At 42.3% G+C, this 23,571-nt stretch overlaps 2 protein-coding genes across 9 annotated transcripts in view; one reads left to right on the top strand and one right to left on the bottom strand.

Annotated features, from left to right (window-relative positions):
- Nucleotides 1–23,571, top strand: part of arhgef6 (Rac/Cdc42 guanine nucleotide exchange factor (GEF) 6) — a 49,598-nt gene that overhangs the window by 11,957 nt on the left and 14,070 nt on the right. For 3 of the 8 annotated variants that reach the window (XM_058053121.1, XM_058053155.1, XM_058053175.1), the window contains 12 exons: nucleotides 2,411–2,470; nucleotides 2,610–2,756; nucleotides 3,800–3,886; nucleotides 5,413–5,494; nucleotides 5,613–5,728; nucleotides 5,810–5,989; nucleotides 7,151–7,171; nucleotides 9,110–9,206; nucleotides 11,358–11,444; nucleotides 12,061–12,160; nucleotides 13,066–13,120; nucleotides 16,060–16,173. In XM_058053121.1, coding sequence (XP_057909104.1) covers nucleotides 2,411–2,470; nucleotides 2,610–2,756; nucleotides 3,800–3,886; nucleotides 5,413–5,494; nucleotides 5,613–5,728; nucleotides 5,810–5,989; nucleotides 7,151–7,171; nucleotides 9,110–9,206; nucleotides 11,358–11,444; nucleotides 12,061–12,160; nucleotides 13,066–13,120; nucleotides 16,060–16,173 — 1,146 coding nt within the window. Of the gene's footprint in view, nucleotides 1–2,410; nucleotides 2,471–2,609; nucleotides 2,757–3,799; nucleotides 3,887–5,412; nucleotides 5,495–5,612; nucleotides 5,729–5,809; nucleotides 5,990–7,150; nucleotides 7,172–9,109; nucleotides 9,207–11,357; nucleotides 11,445–12,060; nucleotides 12,161–13,065; nucleotides 13,121–16,059; nucleotides 17,356–23,571 lie in introns of those variants that run through there. The other 5 variants (XM_058053165.1, XM_058053129.1, XM_058053184.1 and 2 more) reach the window with 5 other exon arrangements.
- cd40lg (CD40 ligand) lies at nucleotides 16,429–22,124 on the bottom strand. Its single transcript, XM_058053440.1, has 4 exons — nucleotides 21,855–22,124; nucleotides 20,389–20,416; nucleotides 20,224–20,316; nucleotides 16,429–18,803 (listed from the first exon to the last, which is right to left on the bottom strand). Exons 1-4 carry the CDS (start codon nucleotides 22,020–22,022, stop codon nucleotides 18,418–18,420), a joined length of 675 nt encoding a protein of 224 aa, XP_057909423.1. The 5' UTR covers nucleotides 22,023–22,124; the 3' UTR covers nucleotides 16,429–18,417.

The following is a 23,571-nucleotide window of genomic DNA, read 5'->3' as shown; positions in this document are numbered from 1 at the left end:
TTCATAAATAGATACGTCATCATACTACGTGTCTTCATAAATAGATACGTCATCATACTACGTGTCTTCATAAATAGATACGTCATCATCCTACGTGTCTTCATAAATAGATACGTCATCATCCTACGTGTCTTCATAAATAGATACGTCATCATACTACGTGTCTTCATAAATAGATACGTCATCATACTACGTGTCTTCATAAATAGATATGTCATCATCCTACGTGTCTTCATAAATAGATATGTCATCATACTACGTGTCTTCATAAATAGATACGTCATCATACTACGTGTCTTCATAAATAGATACGTCATCATCCTACGTGTCTTCATAAATAGATACGTCATCATACTACGTGTCTTCATAAATAGATACGTCATCATCCTTCATAAATAGATACGTCATCATACTACGTGTCTTCATAAATAGATACGTCATCATACTACGTGTCTTCATAAATAGATACGTCATCATACTACGTGTCTTCATAAATAGATACGTCATCATCCTACGTGTCTTCATAAATAGATACGTCATCATCCTACGTGTCTTCATAAATAGATACGTCGTCATACTACGTGTCTTCATAAATAGATACGTCGTCATACTACGTGTCTTCATAAATAGATACGTCGTCATACTACGTGTCTTCATAAATAGATACGTCGTCATACTACGTGTCTTCATAAATAGATACGTCATCATACTACGTGTCTTCATAAATAGATACGTCATCATACTACGTGTCTTCATAAATAGATACGTCATCATACTACGTGTCTTCATAAATAGATACGTCATCATACTACGTGTCTTCATAAATAGATACGTCATCATACTACGTGTCTTCATAAATAGATACGTCATCATACTACGTGTCTTCATAAATAGATACGTCATCATACTACGTGTCTTCATAAATAGATACGTCATCATACTACGTGTCTTCATAAATAGATACGTCATCATACTACGTGTCTTCATAAATAGATACGTCATCATACTACGTGTCTTCATAAATAGATACGTCATCATACTACGTGTCTTCATAAATAGATACGTCATCATACTACGTGTCTTCATAAATAGATACGTCATCATACTACGTGTCTTCATAAATAGATACGTCATCATACTACGTGTCTTCATAAATAGATACGTCATCATACTATGTGTCTTCATAAATAGATACGTCATCATACTACGTGTCTTCATAAATAGATACGTCATCATACTACGTGTCTTCATAAATAGATACGTCATCATACTACGTGTCTTCATAAATAGATACGTCATCATACTACGTGTCTTCATAAATAGATACGTCATCATACTACGTGTCTTCATAAATAGATACGTCATCATCCTACGTGTCTTCATAAATAGATACGTCATCATCCTACGTGTCTTCATAAATAGATACGTCATCATACTACGTGTCTTCATAAATAGATACGTCATCATACTACGTGTCTTCATAAATAGATACGTCATCATACTACGTGTCTTCATAAATAGATACGTCATCATACTACGTGTCTTCATAAATAGATACGTCATCATACTACGTGTCTTCATAAATAGATACGTCATCATACTACGTGTCTTCATACATAGATACGTCATCATACTACGTGTCTTCATACATAGATACGTCATCATACTACGTGTCTTCATACATAGATACGTCATCATACTACGTGTCTTCATACATAGATACGTCATCATACTACGTGTCTTCATAAATAGATACGTCATCATACGACGTGTCTTCATAAATAGATACGTCATCATCCTACGTGTCTTCATAAATAGATACGTCATCATACTACGTGTCTTCATAAATAGATACGTCATCATACTACGTGTCTTCATAAATAGATACGTCATCATACTACGTGTCTTCATAAATAGATATGTCATCATACTACGTGTCTTCATAAATAGATACGTCATCATACTACGTGTCTTCATAAATAGATACGTCATCATACTACGTGTCTTCATAAATAGATACGTCATCATCCTACGTGTCTTCATAAATAGATACGTCATCATCCTACGTGTCTTCATACTCTATATAGAATAGATATTTCTGAGCTATACCTTTGAGTGTTAAGTTGATGTGTGACGATTTTAGCCTTTTATCCAAGATGACACAGTGAGTCAGACCTGCCATTTGCCATGCTGGACAAGCTTTTTTCATACGCAGCTCATGATTGGCTCCTGTCAAATAAAGATAAAGTCTTGTGCATGAGGTGTTCAGGTGCTCTCATAATTGCGAGTGTTTTATTTTTATCCATGTCCCCACATGACGATTGGCTTAGCCCGCCTGGAGAAGATGGAAATAGTGTGATTGTGTATCGAATGCTGAGCTCTTTGCTTTGTGTTCATGTGCTCTCCACAGGAAGCTCACCCAGACTTCCCTGACATCGTAAGGGCCACGGCAGCATTCAGGAGCTTAATGGTAAGTGTGGTTCCCTCTTCTGAAGTCTTTCTATTTGTACGGAGAACAGCAACATTCACATGACAAGTCAAGAATATTTTGGCATTTCAAGTGGATGCTCAGACGTTCATGCATGATCGGATGATACTTTTTGCTCTAGATGCAGAGCCAGGACCTGCGAAAGCGCAAGAACCTGGAGCTCCAGATTTTGTCGGAACCGGTACGCGGCTGGGAAGGGGACAGCATGAAGAGCCTGGGTCATGTGGTCTACATGTCCCAGGTCCACGTGAGGAATGCCTCCAGCGAGGTGAGCCAAGGTCCCACGGCCAAGCCACGTTGAGATGTGGCTTCACTATGGACCTCCAAAGGGGTTTGTGGTTATGTAGACACCCCCCCCCATGAAAGACAGACTTCTCTTTTCTTGTGGCTTTTCTATGTAGGGCTTTGACTGACTGATTGGGGGGCGGGGCTTGGAAGAAGATTCAGTGCCACCGACTCTCCAAGCAGTATGCCAAATCGGCTCTTTCTCTTTCCTTTCACACACAAAAGGCTAATTAGCATTAGCATTGGAGATTACGTTCACCTTATGTTGCATGAAAATGGCAAGATAAACATATGATGGTCAAAAGAACACTACATGTTACTTTATTGACCTAATCTGTAATTGGGCAGAGGCTGTCATTTCCTACATTTCCAAACTCATCATCCACTCCAGACCAGTTGAAAGATGCAGGAATTGACACTGACAGTCAGTAGAAACCTTCAGAGCATATTTCCCCACATCCTTTTTGTTTTGAAGCCCTAAACTGGATGTTCCTCATATGAATCGTTTATTTACGATGTCGATATAATACAACACAAAGTCATGGCTGCACGGCGTTTTAGTGGTTAGCGCACAGGCATTACATTTTTTAAAATGTAATACTGATTTGGAGTGCATGAGAAAGGAAAATGTCGCCCTTTTGGACCACATGGGTATTTATTAACAAGTACGTATGTTGCACAACACAACACCGGAGCCATTGTTGTAATAGTAGTAAAGCCGGTGTTGAATGCTAACGTTAAGGCAGGGGTAAACACGAGTTTCACACGAGTAACAACAATTTCAAGTACATGCAGAGGTAGATAAAGCTTCTGGACTACCCAGTACACATCAAGTGCAGCTACTTGCCATCTTGTGGAGTTATTTAAAAGAAAACAGTATCAGGAGGTTGCCTACAGCCACAATGGCTAATGCCGTTTTTAATTTTATTAATTATAGACCCAGGTGGGTATTTGCTTTTGTAGAACACGCATCCAGCGACACGGGGACTGTGAATAGATTCAATAACACTGATGGGCTTCTTTCAGGACAAAGACGAGCGCTACTTGATGCTTTTCCCCAACATTCTAGTGATGCTGTCCACCAGTCCACGGATGAGTGGCTTCATTTATCAGGCAAGTCATCACCTGACTGAACCTTGATTGCAATGGGAGTGAGGGTTAGCTTTGGGTGGGTTAGGGTTGGGGTCCTTTGAGTTAGGTTAGTGTAGGATGGATAAGGGCGGGGTTGGGGTACATTGGGTTAGGTTTGATTGAGGTTAGGGTTGGGTTACTGGCAGTCAAACAGGCCGGGAGTACTATGAACTAAAGGCTGTGTAAAGTGTAAAAATCAGTCTTGAGTCGGTACGTGAACATTTCTCCTGAGGTAGCAGCTCTAGTCCACAGTGTTGGAGCCCCAATAGAAAAATCTCTAGAGCCCATTGTCAGAAGACCGGTGAGTTGTGAGCGTAGGTTTCTAGATGGAGCACAGGGTACAACTAGGTCAGGGGTCGGCAACCTTTACTATCAAAAGAGCCATTTTACCCCCTCGCTCACTGAAGAAAAATAGAATGGAGCCGCGAAACATAATTTAACAGCAGAATATAGGGGCTGCATAGCGGTCGAGTGATTAGCGCGCAGACCTCACAGCTAGGAGACCCGAGTTCAATCCCACCCTCAGCTATCTCTGTGTGGAGTTTGCATGTTCTCCCCGTGCAAGAAATGTGTAGCAACATGCTCACATCCAGAGCAAATTGCGAGTCTCCCAAGATTTTGATTGACTGCCAGATTTGGAGGGAATTTTGGGGTATCAAAGTAGTTCAGAGGAGAAAAAGCGGAGTTGATCAAGTACTCTTGCTAGTATACGGTCTCACAGAAAGTCCCATTTTTTTCAAAAGTAATTACAAAGATGCATATTTTCCTCATTTGGGTGTTAAAACAAATATTTGAGCATTGCAAAGGGAGCCACAACAAAGAGGCTGAAGAGCCACATGCGGCTCTGGAGCCGTAGGTTGCTGACCCCTGAACTAGGTCAACCAGATGGGAAGGTGCCAACCCATGTCATATTTTTTAGACCAGTAACAGGACCTTTAAGTGGCATCTTAAATGAACCGGGAGCCAGCGCAACTTGGCTCGTACTGGAGAAATATGGTCAAACTTACACGTCCTTGCGTTTTGTACAAACTACAGGCTTTTCAAAGTTGCCATCAGAAGACCAGAAATCAGTACATTACAGTAGTCAGGCGAGACGTGACAAATGCATGGACTCGGGTCTCTGCATCATTACTGGATAGGATGGGGAACGGCTCTTATTAGGGTTATTTTTATTAAGGTCAATTCATCTGGGAAATGTATTTTTTTGCCACAGCGAGAGCCTGTTTGTTTTTGATCTCCCCATGCCAAGTTTAGTTGCACGCCATTTGCACTCCATTCTCTGACAACTGTTTCAGCCTTCGAGTTTCATCTGCAAACCAGGGAGTAAGTGTTTTGGAACGAGACTGACAGTATATCTTAAAGGTGCTACGGTATCAAGAGCAAGTTACGTTGAGTTAGGGTAGGGTTTGGTTAGGGGTGGGTGAGGTTCGTTCCATTAACATCCAGGAAAAACACAGACATCCCATAAGAAGAGGTGAACATGACATAACATTATTATGTTTGTCTAGGGAAGGCTGTCGCTGACGGGCACCACAATGACAAGACATGCAGAGGATGCAGACAGTGCACACTTTGCATTTGATATCACAGGTTTGTATCTGAACCACAGCTGCAAAGTCTACGAGACACATGCAGCCGTGCCAGAAGCTACTTTGACGCTCATCACCTTTGTGCGCCATTAAAGGAAATGTGTGTGTGTGTTACGCAGGAAACATGATTGAGCGCGTCACAGTGTTCTGCAGCAGCGCCTCAGAGCTGCAGGAGTGGCTCGAGCACCTGCAGCCGTTTAGCAAAGGAGGCAGCCCAGCGGGCACCATCTTAAAGGTTGGCAGACACATAAGCCCATAAAGCCCCATGGATGCCACGCATGAGCCGGTGTGGTGTTACCTCTTTTATTCCATGCAGAACATCGAGGGCAAGTCTCTGAGCATGGCGGGTGCCCCTCCCCATATGTCTCACCTTGGCAGCCTCGCTGGCCTCGGTCGCGGGCCCCTGGAGCCGCCAAAGATCAGCAAGCCCTGGTCGCTCAGCTGCCTGCGCCCAGCACCGCCCCTCAAACCCTCAGCTGCACTGGGCTACAAGGAGGTAGGAGCTCCCACTCTACTTGTAATCATCCACCCTTCGGTGCTACGTTGGTCAAGACCCTCACAGCGGTACTCTGCAGTATCATGCAGGCACCACCCAAAATTTAGATTTTTGGAATATTTTCTTTTCTTACGCAAAAAAATGGACGGGTGAAGAAAATAATGCCTGGCGCCCGCTTCATTTGAGTAAAGACATGTAGTATCCTGGCCCCAGTATGTTGGTAGTTGTTGGGGTGATGTCAGGCTCGTTACTGGTGGCAGCATGTCAGTATGAATCAAATCGAGATATTGGCCGTATAAAGTGATTAATAACATTGCTATTTCATACAGAGCATGTTGTAGCGTGTTGTAAAGATATAAAGGAGGCAGCTAATGGATGCACGTCGTGGGACACCCCATGGGGCCTAGCAAGGTGGCTATTCAAAGAGCTCCAAAAAGCTCCAGCAAGGTTTTCTATCCCTGCTGTGAGCGTGTAGTAACAGCTACATTGATGCTAACATGTCGTACTTCCTGGGCGCATTCATTTCCCATAGCAACACAGAAAAACTCTGCACCTAGCCTCCGGAACCAAAAGCTACCATATGTGGCGTTACCTTGAGCCAGCGGAGCGGCCTGAGGCATTGGGAGCCAGCGTGTGCTGAGTAGCCTGAGCGTAACGATGTTCAGAATAAGAATAACAATGTGCTTCCTGTGCAGTCGACATGATGGAAATGGAGCGTCGTTGGCACTTAATGGAGGGGGAATAGGTGTGTCCCGTTGCAGGCATTCTTAGCTGCCTCTTTTTACCTCTTTTTCGATCTCCAGAAGGCCGAAAAAAGGTGCACTTTTCCTTTAGCTGCACCGTTAGTGTATTGACGCTCATTAGATTCCGCAGGTGTACCTAATATAGTGACCATTGATGGGTTTCTTCATGATCTTAAGTTTGGCTCCTCTTTTTCCATGTGTACACCCTGACCTCCTCTTGCATGTAACTACTTGCATGATTTGACTCCACTGCAGTACAGCGAGATTCTTATCTTCTCCTGCAAAGTGATATTATATATATATATATATATATATATATACACATATATATATACATGATTTGATCTGATCTCCATCACATCCCTCTCATATTTTCACGCACCTTTTCTTCTCTTTCTCCACCTTTTGTTGTCTGTAGAGGATGTCTTATATCATGAAGGTAAGGTTAGATTTCTGTCTGCTTCTGTGTCAGTGTGTGTGTGTGTGTGTGTGTGTGTGTGCGCTTTTTTGTCAGCGTGTGTCCGTGTGTGTGTGTTGAGGTTTCCTGTTCAAACTTGCATGGCTGCTACTTTCTTGGTTTCCTGCACCAAATGTTCCTCGTTTGACTGATAAGAAAAAAAACAGAAGCTCCAATCGTCAGATTGACACAGATGAAGACTTAGCTGTGCCAAAACAGGAAGTGATGAGGGTCAAAGGTTGAATCGTGAGCTTTTTGGCTGAAATGGATTCAACTTTCAGGGGTGGTTTGGGTTAGCGCAGGGTGGGCAGCCGTTTAATAACCTCGGAGGACTTCATGTTTGATGCAGAAGTTCCAGTCATGGAAAACATGATGAGCGCTGCCTTGTTTCTTCTTGTTTCTTGTAGGTTTGAATGCCTGGCCCAACTATGCCTGGCCCAACTCAAGGTACCTTTATTTGGACAAATGGAATGATGACAATACCGTTTTTTTCTTATTGATGGAAGAACTGACCAGATTGTGGTTGTCAAGAATGGCGTGGACGTTGCTAGATATCACATCTGAAATGAAACTGGAGCTGTTTTTCTTGTCGCCAATATAAAGAAATGTCCATTGAGTTGTAGCCTGGACTGAATGGATCAGTCCGCTGGAGAAAGAAGGCCGCTCTCATCATGTTGTTTATGACTGGATAGACTCAGCTTTGTATGGGCGGAGCGTTTTACTTTTCAGCTTTGGAGGACAATTGTACAAACATTTGGCTTGCACTGAGTTGGATGGAAGTGGTGTGTAAGAATCCCTGTTGGGCATAGGGGATCAGGGTTGGGGGTTAGGGTTACACAGTTTGAGGTTTAGAGGTGCAGCCTCGGCAGTAATGCGGTCGCTGTACCGGACCGTCGTGGTGAAAAGAGAGCTGAGCCGGAGGGCAAAGCTCTCAATTTTCCGGTCGATCTTTGTTCCCACCCTCACCTATGGTCATGAGCTTTGGGTCATGACCGAAAGAATGAGATCGCGGATACAGGCGGCTGAAATGAGTTTCCTCCGTAGGGTAGCTGGACTCACCCTAAGAGATAGGGTGAGGAGCTCAGCCATCCGGGAGGGGCTCAGAGTAGAGCCGCTTCTCCTTCACATCGAGAGGAGTCAGTTGAGGTGGCTCGGGCATCTAGTCCGGATGCCTCCCGGACGCCTCCCTGGGGAGGTGTTCCGGGCATGCCCAGCCGGGAAAAGGCCCCGGGGCAGACCTAGGACACGCTGGAGGGACTATGTCTCACAGCTGGCCTGGGAACGCCTTGGTGTCCTCCCGGTGGAGCTGGAGGAGGTGGCCGGGGACCGGGAAGTCTGGGCTTCCCTTCTAAGACTGCTGCCCCCGCGACCCGGACCCGGATAAGCGGAGGAAAATGGATGGATGGAGGTTTAGAGGGTTTTTTTAGAGGGTCAGTGTTGGAAGTTTAGGGGGTTAGGGTTGGAGGGTTAGAGTTGGAGAGTTGGAGGCTTAGGGGTTAGAATCTTAGGGTTAGGGGGTGTAAAGGCTTGGGGTCAGAGGCTTAGGTTTCGAGGGTTAGAGGCTTAGGGTTAAAGGGTTAAGGTTAGAGGCTTAGGGTTAGAATCTTATGGTTAGAGGCTTGGGGTCAGAGGCTTAGGTTTCGAGGGTTAGAGGCTTAGGGTTAAAGGGTTAAGGTTAGAGGCTTAGGGTTAGAATCTTATGGTTAGAGGCTTGGGGTCAGAGGCTTAGAGTTGGAGGGTTAGAGGCTCAGGGTGAGAGGGTTAGGGTCATGAGGATTGGAGTTTCAATAGTTGCAGGAAAAGCTTATATCGCGGCGTAAATGATTTGTGGTTCTTTGTTTTGCTTGATTGGTTTGGAGCCTTGGCTTTCCAGAGGAGTGTAGTGTCGCTAAGAGACTGACCGTATTCCTGCTCTTCCAGGACTCCAGTAAGAGCCCACGGCCCATGAAGAAGTTCCTGCCTGGAAACAAGAAGAAAGAGAGGAAGCCTTCTGATGATGAGGTTCACACCAGGAAAAGTAGGACGCGCTTCCTCTTACTGAAGTCTTCTCCAGTAGTGCCAACTTCTGATGTTTGTTTAGAGCAGGGGTCAGCAACCCGCGGCTCCAGAGCCGCATGTGGCTCTTCATCCTCTTTGTTGTGGCTCCCTTTGCGATGCTTGAATGTTTTTTAACACCCGAGTGGGGAAAATACACGTCTTTTGTAATGAGTTTTAAAAAATCCAACTTTGTCTGAGACCATGAATGCATCCCGACTGAGTTCTGGCTGCTATTCAGTTCAGTACATGAAGGAAAATAAGTAATACTTTCCCAGAGCTATTTGACAATTCTCAAAACTAAATTAAAAACAGCGGCATGGGAACTTGTTTGCGCCGGAGTAAACAAATCAGGTAAGTTTACAGTAGTTTTTATTTAGTTTTTTATTTATGTACGTTTATCTCCAATACTAGCAAGAGTACTCCAACTCGTCTTTTCTTATCTGAACTACTTTGATACCCCCAAATTCCCTCTAATGTTGTTTTAAACATACTATATGTTTTGCGGCTCCAGTTTATTTTTCTTTAGTGTGCGAGGGGGTAAAATGGCTCTTTTCATAGTAAAGGTTGCCGACCCCTGGTTTAGAGGGTTTCAAACTACACCTGACCATTCAGGACTCTTTCAAGACAATTCATTTCCCCCATTGCATATAATACAACCCGAGTCGTCATGAGCAACGCTGAAGTTGAAAGTAGACATTGCTTTCCCAAGGTGTTTTCAGGTTGTCTTAGACTACGTTTGAGCAGGCTTCATCACTTCTTGTTTGTACCTCTCTTAACGCGTTCTGAGCGAGAGGCTGAAGGAGGCGGTGATGCAGCTGCTCACCAATGAATTAGGTTTGAGAGCAACTGGAATGCCATGACAACAGACAACAGACGTGCATCATGGGCGGAAGGAGAAAGACACGTGCTACCACAGGAAAAGGTCATGATGCATTGCGAGGACGTTTTTAATGCACGCACATGCAGTTCAGCTCCAAATGTTGATGGTATTTGCTTTTTGTCCTGTATGTCGGTATAGTTGTTTAGTTATGTGACAAATACGTTGTACTGCTGATAAGACAGGAGTCTCATCTCCCTTTGGTAGGTTCCATGTTCTACATACAGTGTAGCATAGAACACAATATCCTTTGTGACTTGAAAGATCAATGGTCTCAAATGGCCTTTGGCTACTGAAGGGCTGCCATTGAATGTGAACTTGGCCTTTCTGTGTCCGCTAAACATCTAAACACAGGCAGGTAATGAATGTATGTCCACCGAGAGGCCGCTATTCAAACACCTCCAAAAAGCTCCAAGGTTTGATGGTCTTTCAATGCTGTGGGCATGGAGTAACCGGACCTTATGATAACCTTTCATTAGGTTTTTTGGCTTAGAGCAGGGGTCAGCAACCCGCGGCTCCAGAGCCGCATGTGGCTCTCCAGTCTCTTTGTTGCGGCTCCCTTTGCAATGCTTGAATATTTTTTAAGCACCCGAGTGGTGAAAATGCACATCTTCGTTATGAGTTTACAAAAATCCAACTTTGTGTGAGACCATGAATGCATCCTGACTGAGTTCTGACTGGTGACTGAATGAGCAGACAGGATGCTATCCAGTTCTCTCTGACAGGTTAACATGAAGGGAAATGAGTAATACTTTGAGTTATTTGAGTTATTAATTATTATTAATGAGTTATTTGACAATTCTGAAAAAATAAATTAGAGCTCATTTAAAAACAAAAGTTTATCTCCAGTACTAGCAAGAGTACTCCAACTCGTCTTTTTTTTTTCCCTCCAATGTTGTTTTAAACATACAACGTTTTGCGGCTCCAGGCTATTTTTCTTTAGTGGGCAAGTGGGTGAAATGGCTCTTTTCATAGTAAAGGTTGCCGACCCCTGGCTTAGAGAATAAATGTAAAGATCCTTCTATTCATTGGTGAACATTGGAGATGTGATGGAAGAGAGAAACGTGTCTAAATGGCGATGTCAGCCTCTGCACACCTTGCGACTAAATCTTCTACAAACTATAACGCCGGTGCCTGGCATTTTTTGACAGGCTTATTTGCTCATCACCATTACAACATTTTAGGTTGGGCGGGGGATGTTTAATGTTAATAATGTTTATTATGCCAATCAAAGAGGGACCACGTTGTGCACAGGCACGGTGGCTCTGGAGGAGGATGCTCAGATCCTGAGAGTGATTGAGGCCTACTGCACAGGAGCCAGCCTGCACTCCTCCAGCACAGGTGAGTACAGGCGGGCAATGCCTATCCTTTCTCTTCAGTGTCAGAGATGGAGCCTATCCCAGCTGACCTGTCAATCATAGTCAGACACCCATTCAACCAGTAGGTGTCAGCTCAACTGTATTTTCCGGACTAGGTTTTTTTTTCATAACTTTTTATGGCTGTTCCTGCAACTTATAAATGAATGTTTATGTTACATAAACACTGGACAGCTTTTCTGTTGATGTTTATTTTTTGTGTAGCTGAATAAGCATTGGGTTAGCATGTCTTACACCTATTCAGCCTGTTCTGTTCTGTCATTGTTAGAACTTGCCTTCCAAGATGATGGAATGTCTGTTTTGGTCAACTAGTTTGGAAAATAAATAACCAACGAAAAATGCCGCTTCTAACCCAGTGCGACTTATGTATGTTTTTTTTCTACTTAATGATGCATTTTTGGCCTTGAGCGACGTATAGTCCAGAAAATACGCTTTTCAGACAACATGCAGAAATGGTCCAAGTCGTTCAAGAGTCAAAGCGGCGACTGTGAGGGCGGAGCACGTTCAGCCTCCGGGGCATTTCTGACTCTGATAGCTCCACACGTCAATGTTTGAACGCTACTGTATGTTTGTGTTTTCAGCAGTTCGTAAAGAGTGTGTGCTTCAGGTGCTCCTTCCAGAGGAGGAGAAGATCATTGTGGAGGAGATGAAGAGCAACGGGCAGACGGTTATTGAGGAGAAGTAAGAACACCAACACACCGCTGATGTTTCTTCCTCACAATAACCTTGAATTGGAGTGGCAGTGTCAGATGCAATACAAGTACCACAGTACGTACATAAGTACTGCAACAGTGAGACAAATAGCAGAGTTTTCACTGAGCAAGCTTTCTTATTGTCTGTTTCAAAGATGTTAGTTTCCTTCCACTTACATAGATATGGGCCACTACCAGCAGCTTAAATCAACTTCCTGTTTATTGAAAGCCACGTTGGTTTCCGTCCATTTGCCCCCTTGTGTCTGCTATTTCCACTGCACTGCTTAGGGATGCATGATATTTACTTTGAAAGCCCACACTGATCGCTTCCTGCTTCCAAGACTGATACGGACATTTTCATCTATTTCCATTTTTACATTTCCATGTTGGACTGATACGGACATTTTCATCTATTTCTATTTTTACATTTCCATGTTTTTGGTGCACACCTAGTGGTGAGATAGATAAAGGCCCCTTGGTTTGCACCACTCTGCATGTGCACTCGCCAGCCGCCCCGCCTCCACCCACTGGGCGGAACGGTTGGGGCGTGGAAGCAATGACAGAAAATCAAACAAATGACATCATGAAACCAAACTAGGAGACTTCTAAAGTATAAACCAGCATGCCAGCTGTATTTCATGGAAATGTTGGAATTGTGTGGCAACCTATCAAGCGCAACTATTCTACTTCTACCGTCGCTTCTACTTCTGTTTGAGCCTATCCACATGCTTCTCAGATCAGCTCCTCAGCAAGAAATATTGCCGAGTCCTTTTTGGATCAACTTTACACAAATGATCAGCCCCATTTTACCCACCACTGAGCAAGACGGCTCCAACATGCTCAGCTAGCAACATGCTACGTGCTAAATATCTTCTTCCTCTTGTCTTCTGCCAGGAGTTTGGTGGACGCGGTGTACGCTTTAAAGGATGAAGTTCACGAACTAAAAAAGGTATTATATTCTATTGTTTATCTCCTTAAATGATAGCAATCACTGTGCTATTACGTACAGGATGTTAGCATGTTTCTAATATTGTTTATCTCCTTAAATGATAGCAATCACTGTGCTATTACGTACACTATGTTAGCATGTTTCTAATATTGTTTATCTCTATAAATGATAGCAATCACTGTGCTATTACGTACACTATGTTAGCATGTTTCTAATATTGTTTATCTCCATAAATGATAGCAATCACTGTGCTATTACGTACACTATGTTAGCATGTTTCTAATATTGTTTATCTCCATAAATGATAGCAATCACTGTGCTATTACGTACGCTATGTTAGCATGTTTCTAATATTTTTATCTCCTTAAATGATAGCAATCACTGCTATTACGTACACTATGTTAGCATGTTTCTAATATTGTTTATCTCCTTAAATGATAGCAATCACTGCTATTACGTACACTATGTTAGCATTTTTCTAATATTGTTTATCTCTATAAATGATAGCAATCACTGTGCTATTACGTACACTATGTTAGCATGTTTCTAATATTGTTTATCTCTATAAATGATAGCAATCACTGTGCTATTACGTACACTGTTAGCATTTTTCCAATATTGTTTATCTCTATAAATGATAGCAATCACTGTGCTATTACGTACACTATGTTAGCATTTTTCTAATATTGTTTATCTCCTTAAATGATAGCAATCACTGTGCTATTACGTACACTATGTTAGCATGTTTCTAATATTGTTTATCTCTATAAATGATAGCAATCACTGTGCTATTACGTACACTGTTAGCATTTTTCCAATATTGTTTATCTCTATAAATGATAGCAATCACTGTGCTATTACGTACACTATGTTAGCATGTTTCTAATATTGTTTATCTCTATAAATGATAGCTATCACTGTGCTATTACGTACACTGTTAGCATTTTTCTAATATTGTTTATCTCTATAAATGATAGCAATCACTGTGCTATTACGTACGCTATGTTAGCATGTTTCTAATATTGTTTATCTCCTTAAATGATAGCAATCACTGCTATTACGTACACTATGTTAGCATTTTTCTAATATTGTTTATCTCCATAAATGATAGCAATCACTGTGCTATTACGTACACTATGTTAGCATTTTTCTAATATTGTTTATCTCTATAAATGATAGCAATCACTGTGCTATTACGTACACTATGTTAGCATTTTTCTAATATTGTTTATCTCTATAAATGATAGCAATCACTGTGCTATTACGTACACTATGTTAGCATTTTTCTAATATTGTTTATCTCTATAAATGATAGCAATCACTGTGCTATTACGTACACTATGTTAGCATTTTTCTAATATTGTTTATCTCTATAAATGATAGCAATCACTGTGCTATTACGTACACTATGTTAGCATTTTTCCAATATTGTTTATCTCCTTAAATGATAGCAATCACTGCTATTACATACACTATGTTAGCATTTTTCTAATATTGTTTATCTCCTTAAATGATAGCAATCACTGCTATTACGTACACTATGTTAGCATTTTTCTAATATTGTTTATCTCCTTAAATGATAGCAATCACTGCTATTACGTACACTATGTTAGCATTTTTCTAATATTGTTTATCTCTATAAATGATAGCAATCACTGTGCTATTACGTACGCTATGTTAGCATTTTTCTAATATTGTTTATCTCCTTAAATGATAGCAATCACTGCTATTACGTACACTATGTTAGCATTTTTCTAATATTGTTTATCTCCTTAAATGATAGCAATCACTGTGCTATTACGTACACTATGTTAGCATTTTTCTAATATTGTTTATCTCTATAAATGATAGCAATCACTGTGCTATTACGTACACTATGTTAGCATGTTTCTAATATTGTTTATCTCCATAAATGATAGCAATCACTGTGCTATTACGTACACTATGTTAGCATTTTTCTAATATTGTTTATCTCTATAAATGATAGCAATCACTGTGCTATTACGTACACTATGTTAGCATTTTTCTAATATTGTTTATCTCTATAAATGATAGCAATCACTGTGCTATTACGTACACTGTTAGCATTTTTCTAATATTGTTTATCTCTATAAATGATAGCAATCACTGTGCTATTACGTACACTATGTTAGCATTTTTCTAATATTGTTTATCTCTATAAATGATAGCAATCACTGTGCTATTACGTACACTATGTTAGCATTTTTCTAATATTGTTTATCTCTATAAATGATAGCAATCACTGTGCTGTTACGTACGCTATGTTAGCATGTTTCTAATATTGTTTATCTCTGTAAATGATAGCAATCACTGTGCTATTACGTACACTGTTAGCATTTTTCCAATATTGTTTATCTCTATAAATGATAGCAATCACTGTGCTATTACGTACACTATGTTAGCATGTTTCTAATATTGTTTCTCTCTATAAATGATAGCAATCACTGTGCTATTACGTACACTATGTTAGCATTTTTCTAATATTGTTTATCTCTATAAATGATAGCAATCACTGTGCTATTACGTACACTATGTTAGCATGTTTCTAATATTGTTTATCTCTATAAATGATAGCAATCACTGTGCTATTACGTACACTATGTTAGCATTTTTCTAATATTGTTTATCTCTATAAATGATAGCAATCACTGTGCTATTACGTACACTATGTTAGCATGTTTCTAATATTGTTTATCTCTATAAATGATAGCAATCACTGCTATTACGTACACTATGTTAGCATGTTTCTAATATTGTTTATCTCTATAAATGATAGCAATCACTGTGCTATTACGTACAGGATGTTAGCATGTATGAATGTTCTTTAGCACGTTTGTACTGAGATGTTAATAATAGTAATAATAATAATAATGATAATAATTCTGAGTGTGTGTGTGTGTGTATGGGGTGATTTTCAGGAGAGTAAATGGATGAAACATTTCCTGGAGGAGGAGCAGAAGTCCCGCAAAGAGCTGGAGAGGGTGGTCCGCAAACTGGCCAAGCAGAAGAACGACTGCACGTGGGATGATGGGGTTGGTCATTGAACACATCCAGCAGCCAGCCAGTGTGTGCACGTGTGTGTGTGCACGTGTGTGTGTGTGTGTGCGTGTGTTAATAAGGACATAAGGACATGACTAGCTTGTCCTTCATATGTCCCAAGCATCATGTCAACTGTCCAATGAAAAGCATGTACCTCCTAAAATGCATACTTCCCAGCTGGACAGCTTGCTTGCGATTGGATGCTACTGTATGTATGTCATCGTCAGACACGCCCACCTCCATTGTTAAGCTTAAAAGCAAGAAGCTATTGGGTTCTGTTACCATGGCAACTATTTCTACCCTTTTTGCTGCCAGGACCCTCGTAACGGGACATGAGAATAATCAACTTTCATAGTGTTTAGCTTTTCAATTCATACTCTTCTCCCCCGCCAGCAAGAATGTTCCTTAAGAGGGGTGGGAAACCTGTGGCACATGGACCGTTATGGCACGTGGGGGCTTTTTAACAGGGCCGCTATGCAATTGTAATAACACGTGCTTATCATGTATAGTAGGGAACATTTGCTCTTTTTAAAGACATACACGAGAAAAACATCTATATTCAAGAACTATAACATATGTACCATAATGCTTTTTGGATTTTTGAGTCCATTATTTATTTATTGTTTATCCATTTATTTGTGCTGACACTGCCAGAGGTGCAAAAAGGCAGGAAATCCTAAATGGGATTGCGGGTGGTGCAGACGTGACAACATGAATCATGAGCTTGAAAATGTAGCTTTTCATAGATGCACACTGGAGGTCTTCCATGGAGGAGGAGGTGTTTCATGAAGCCCGCGGACCAATGCGTGTTGTCGGCTAGAGTCCGAGGATGCAATCATCCGCCTCCTCACTGCTACGCTGTACAGTAAGTACAGTCAGCGGACGCTGAGCTAGATCAATAGACATCCATGTACCAAGCAGGATTGGTGGGGGCTGAGAAGAAGAATAACCGTGGGTACGAGGGAGCATGTGTTCAGGTACTTCCTGTAAAAGTAATACTTTGTCAATCCCCTGCAGCCTCACTGAGCACTCAACTGCAGCGGGCTTTGTGTGTTCTTTGAACAATTCTATGCAATGATTATTATTATTATTATTATTGTTGGTTTGCTTGCTTGTTTTCAAAGCACTCTGTACTTTAACGTCTCATTCTTGTATTAAAACAACTCATCTTCTAACGAGCAGCGTCACTGGAGATGGGGAGGTTGCCGTGGAACGTGATGAGTGTTTGTCCCGCAGTGTGACTCAAAGCAGGAAGTGCTTGTTTGAACCCATTGTGAGACGCCTCGCTCACACACATCCTGTGGGCGCGTGACCTTTGCAAGCGGTCGCGAGTGGTGCCGCTCGCTTGGTGCATGCTTTCCAAAGGTAGACACAATAATTTAAATTCATTATTTCACCTCAAGACTCCGCTTCTCTCATCTAAAATATTGTTGGGATAATATGTTTCAACAAATCAACAATATGCTGCAAATATGCTGCGACAATATTCATCTACGTTTTGTAATAATGACACATAAAAAAAATGGAATGGCTTAAAATGTGGATTTTAAAAATATTTTCCTTGATCAAAAGGTTCATAGGCTGCACACCTAATTATGAATATGTATTGTAGAATATCCTTCCATCCATCTTCTACGCCGCTTATCGCTATGCTGGACCATTGGTTGCTTCATCAAGCATCTCCACCTGTACAATCTATCGGTTGTCCTCCTAGAAGACATTCCAGAGAATAAATGGACAAGAATCTATCGGTTGTCCTCCTAGAAGACATTCCAGAGAATAAATGGACAAGAATCTATCGGTTGTCCTCTAGAAGACATTCCAGAGAATAAATGGACAAGAATCTATCGGTTGTCCTCTAGAAGACATTCCAGAGAATAAATGGACAAGAATCTATCGGTTGTCCTCTAGAAGACATTCCAGAGAATAAATGGACAAGAATCTATCGGTTGTCCTCCTAGAAGACATTCCAGAGAATAAATGGACAAGAATCTATCGGTTGTCCTCCTAGAAGACATTCCAGAGAATAAATGGACAAGAATCTATCGGTTGTCCTCCTAGAAGACATTCCAGAGAATAAATGGACAAGAATCTATCGGTTGTCCTCCTAGAAGACATTCCAGAGAATAAATGGACAAGAATCTATCGGTTGTCCTCCTCGAAGACATTCCAAGAATCTAGACATAGTAAATACAGAAGAATAAATTAGGAGCTGATGAAAGTCCACTTTGTTCAAGTCAAAGTTTGTACATCCCAAAGCTGGTGGCGGTGGCAGTGTAGTCCACCAGGGACAGGTCCTGCACCCACACGCCGAGCCGGTTCCCCATCTCCAACGACATCACCTCCTCCTGCGAGGCCGTGCACATCTGGGGGACGGATCCGGACCCGGCCTCTGTCCCGCTCAGGCTGCAGTAGGCTTCCATGGCCACCGTCTCCTCGGCCGTCTCGCTCCGCTTCAGCTTGACCATGCTGGCCAGGGGTCTATGGGGGTCTCCCTTTGAGAAGGTCACCCGGGAGACCACCAAGTAGTCTCCAGGCTGCAGGATGGTCAACCAGCTGCTCTGGTGGTAGTAGTTGATGTTCCTCCTCACCGAGTGCTTTAGGTCCCACCGGAGGTAACCTGCTGGGGGAGGAATGGCAAGTCCTTTAAAACCCACCTTGAGATTGCACTTCTTTGCAGGCATCAAACCAAATGGGCCAAGACCAGGAATGTTGGATCTTAAGGATGCAAACAGAAAAAGAAATCGGAGTGACAGAAAAGTCATTTATTGCAAAGAAGCACTGAAGTGAAACAGGCTGTTCATCAGATGATCAAAGTTGAAGACCCCCCCCCCCCCAATAGAAATGAAACGTATGAAAAGGAGAGTGATGAGTCGCCACCATCCTTTGGGCATGCTTGATGGCCGCGTTCCCAGGAGCGGGGTGGAATGTTGCTGCAGATGGCTTCACTGTCTGGAACTCGTGTCCAGTTTTCTAATCATCCATCCCCAGATGTTCTCCATTGGATCCAGATGAGGGGAAGATGCAGGATGGTCCAAACGAGTCAGCTTATTCCTCTTTGTCAAGTGCAGCGTTGTCCTGTTGACCAACATCTCTGCCGTTTGACGCTCCTGTACCACCTGAAGCTCCATTATTCCATTGAAGGATGATGATGGTGGAGAACATCTCAGGTGGGTCCTCCAGTAACGTAGGAAGCCATCAGGAGCGTCCACGGAGAAGAAGACTTTCTTCTACCTTTCAATGTCCCATGTTTGGTGTCTCCTGCTCATTCCAAACCTTGAAGGAGACCAGGCCTTTGGAGATGTTTCTTCTCTGGCAGATGGCGTCTGATTGGGGCCCAGGATGGTCCCGTGTCTTGACGGACAGCCAATGGGATCCTGCCGTTTTAGGATGGAGAAGCTCAGCAGCAACGGATGGCTGCCAGAGGCTCAGCAATCCCACCTTGTTGCCATCCGGAGATGATGACAGTGGGAATACCTGACACTAAATCACATTCAATCCACATTTTCACCAACGTTCCAACTTGTCCCTCCCATTTCTTCTTCTGGCATCTTCAAGCTCTCCTTAAGATCCAACAGTGCTAAATGTACATTCTTCACATTGTTCAGCTGCTCTTCCGTTTGGAGGAGGGAGGAGCGTATGGAAGAGAAGTGTGCTCTTTAAAGGTATATTTGATCAGCTTTTGGTGAAATCTAAGCTGGAAAAAAATGTCTGGATTGGGGCGTCACGAGATGATACACAAGATTGGGGCTGCGATTTGAACATTCATTTTAAGAAAAGTAAAATATGTCAATATATTGCAATCTACTTTTGACTTTTTTTACTCTGTGTGTATGCTAGCAGCCCCGCCTCCACCCAAGCAGACAAAGAGACTGTGATTGACAAAAAGGAATTTTTTCTAAAGAAGAAATGTGCCACGGTGCTGAAAGCAACGGCAGAGGAAGCCCTCTTCCTGGCAGCCATTGGTCACATGACCCAAGTACCAGCATCAACATCTTTGATGTGTGGTCGGGGCCCAGATACGGAACCACAAGTGTACTTACATCTTTTGAGGACAGAGCCAGATGGTTTGTCCACCAGCATGCGAGCCAATGTTCTGGAGGAACTCGGCGGGTTCTCTGATGCGCGAAAAGCAGCTGGAAACGAGAAGAAAAAAGCTAAACGTTTGTGTTTTTAGCACTTTTGACAGACGGGAAGGTCAAACATACCCTTTCCTTCAGATAACTGCCGCATTTCCTGTTGGATAAGGAAGTCAATAGGTAATATTAGTCAGCGTAGTACAGTATGTAGTACAGTATGTAGTACAGTATGTAGTACAGTATGCCGTAACACATCCAACATGGAGACGTTCTTCTCGTCTTTGAAGTTTGCTTATGAAAATACGCCATCTAATGATGAATACACACACATTGCTCATTATTTCAATTCAACCGCAGTATCATCATCTTCCAAAAACGCATTTGGTATGTGATATTTCCCCCCCCCACCCACCAAACGTCCTGACAGCGTCGTTGAACTCTACTCGTGTATTTCTTCCAAGCTCATTCGTGTTTTTCAAAGAAATATGCTTTCAACGTCAAAGACAATTCCAATAAAAAGAAAATTCCAATTCTTTTTTTGTAGGTTAATTTTGGCGTGGGAAAAAGATGCTGCATTCTTAAGAATCATATTGAAAAAATTATTATTGATGACAATGTCTACAACAGGGGTGGGCAAACTTTTGGACTCGTGGGCCGCACTGAGTTAACAAAACTGTGCGGGGGGCCAGAATATATATTTTTTATAACACACACATTATTTTACACTTATAATTCTAACAGTCCACCTTGAATTATTTGTCTAATTTTATTTATTTATTATATATTTTGATTAATTATATTATATATATTAATTGTATTATTATATATATTATATTTAGTATATGATATTATATTTTTATTAGTTATTTATTTATTTTATTTACTTATTAGTATGTATTTGTATAACAGTCCACCTAGAATTATTTGTCTAATTTTATTTATTATATTATATTATATATTATATTTAATCTACATATTATATATATATAATTTATTATATATATTATAAATATATTATTATTAATTACATTATGTATCAATTATTATATTTTTATACATTTATTATTTATTTTATTTATGTACTTATTTGTATAATTCTATCTGTAAACGTGTCAGATTATTAGCTATATGTTTTAAATATGTTCCATATATCCCTTTTTTTCCAGAGCACTTTAAACATCAAACCACATCAAACTTGAATTTTACATTAAAAATAATTTTTTATTGTTATTTTTTTTTACTGAAGAAGACATCCGACTTGCAAGTCATGTCGCCAGCATGTATGTTAAAAGTTAGAAAGCAACTGGCGGGCCGGATTCAAACGCTTAGTGGGCCACATGTGGCCCCCGGGCCGTAGTTTGCCCACCCCTGGTCTACAACGACCAGTGCTGTCATTGGGCTGGAAATATGACCTGTGGAATCAATTGATGCATATTTCTTTTTCCCCTGACTCCGAACATTCTGCTGATGGTGGCAATGGAATGGAATGAATACAGTACGTTTACAGTACATATTACATACAGTACACAGTACATTTTGACAGGTATATATCTCCTCTGAAGAAAGGCTAAAAGAATGAAGCTTGGCGTTCTTACCGTATGGTAGGCTAAAGCGAACCCCCCCACGGTGACGAGGACGTGGAGCAGCGTGACACCGATGAAGATGTTCATGCCGCGTGGCGGCGGCTTGAGGACGGGGGTCTGAGGAGGACCACGTTGGCGTGGCGGCTGGGGCCCCGAGCTGCTGTGGTACGTATCGATCATGGTGGCGGATGGAGAAGAGCGTTATGTGACATCCCGGACGCCGGATGCTCTGATATGTCAGACCCGCACACGCTCACCCCACGCCCTTTCCATATCCTCGTTCTTCTGTGCATTTCCTCCCACTGACGTCACGCTCGCATCTTCCACGCAGCTGAAGAAAGTCATGTCATTTCTTCCAGACGCAGGTAAAACTTTCATGTAACATCGCTACTGCCGTCCAAGTGCCAAAAGTAAAAGTCGTCGTCCTGTCAGGCCACGCGTGGGGTCGGTGTCACATTTTGTTTGTCACATTCGGCCTAGGAGTTGCTTTGCAATCCATTCTATTGGTCAGATTTGACTTTCCGATCTTGCATTAGTGCCAGCTCTATGGTTATCATCACCCCGTGTCCTTTGCGACTGCTTTCTCTCACAAATGAATTAGCCATCAAGTTACTTTCCTTACAAACACGATTTGGCGGTTACATGGCTTCTTCTTAAAGCGGTACGCACACAATTAGGGGTTTCACACGTGTGTTCTCGCACGCGCACGCCGTGACTCCACCAGGTATGCTAGCGTCATGTTCCGCAGGACGGGAGTGATCACTTCCTGTCGTGCGCTCTTATTTTGGAACGTTTCACTTCCTGCTTCCTGGTCACCGAGACGCTTCCTTTACCCAGCAACCTGAGGTGTCCCCCAGAGCCTTTTCCCGTGAGTAGCCGCTGATTCGAACACCGGGGGGGGGGGGGGGGGGGGGGGTCGTTTCAAAAACGTTACGTAGAAATCGTACACATAGTGTGAGTACGCCTAAAAATATTCCCATTCGTAAAGTCGTGCGTACGCACACCTGCACGCCATTTTCCCTTCACGAATGCCACTCCACCTGGAGGTTAGATTCACCTCTGGTCCCGCCCTGGACACCCCCCCCATTTTACCATGAATGGTCTATGCCAGGGGTCAGCAACCCACGGCTCCAGAGCCGCATGTGGCTCTTCAGCCTCTTTGTTGTGGCTCCCGTCACATTGCTCAAGTATTTTTTTTTTAACACCTGAATGGGGAAAATACGCATCTTTGGAAAAAAATCCGACTTTCTGTGAGACCAAGACTACTTGACCAACTCTGAAGTACTTTGATACCCCAAAATTCCCTCCAAATCTGGCAGTCAATCAAAATCTTGGGAGACTCGCAATTCGCTCTGAATGTGAGCACATCTCTCATTCATTCATTCATTTTCTACCGCTTATCCTGACGAGGGTCGCGGGTGGTGCTGGAGCCTATCCCAGCTGTCTTTGGGTGAGAGGCGGGGTACACCCTGGACTGGTCGCCAGCCAATCACAGGGCACATATAGACAAACAACCATTCACACTCACATTCATACCTATGGACAATTTGGAGTCGCTAATTAACCTAGCATGTTTTTGGAATGTGGGAGGAAATCGGAGTACCCGGAGAAAACCCACGCATGCACGGGGAGAACATGCAAACTCCACACAGAGATGGCCGAGGGTGGAATTGAACTCTGGTCTCCTAGCTGTGAGGTCTGCGCGCTAACCACTCGAGCACGTCTCTGC

Source organism: Doryrhamphus excisus, chromosome 2 (genome assembly GCF_030265055.1).
Source record: "Doryrhamphus excisus isolate RoL2022-K1 chromosome 2, RoL_Dexc_1.0, whole genome shotgun sequence".
Classification (NCBI taxonomy): Eukaryota; Metazoa; Chordata; class Actinopteri; order Syngnathiformes; family Syngnathidae; genus Doryrhamphus; species Doryrhamphus excisus.
The sequence above is the reverse complement of the archived record's forward strand: the minus strand, read 5'-3'. Positions and strand labels throughout refer to the sequence as shown.

Coding starts and splice junctions, on each gene's coding strand:
- cd40lg (XM_058053440.1), bottom strand. CDS start 22,022: ATGATCGATACGTACCACAGCAGCTCGGGGCCCCAGCCGCCACGCCAA. Junction 20,417..21,854: donor TCGCTTTAGCCTACCATACG/GTAAGAACGCCA, acceptor CTTATCCAACAG/GAAATGCGGCAGTTATCTGA. Junction 18,804..20,223: donor TGGCTCTGTCCTCAAAAGAT/GTAAGTACACTT, acceptor TTCCTCCCCCAG/CAGGTTACCTCCGGTGGGAC.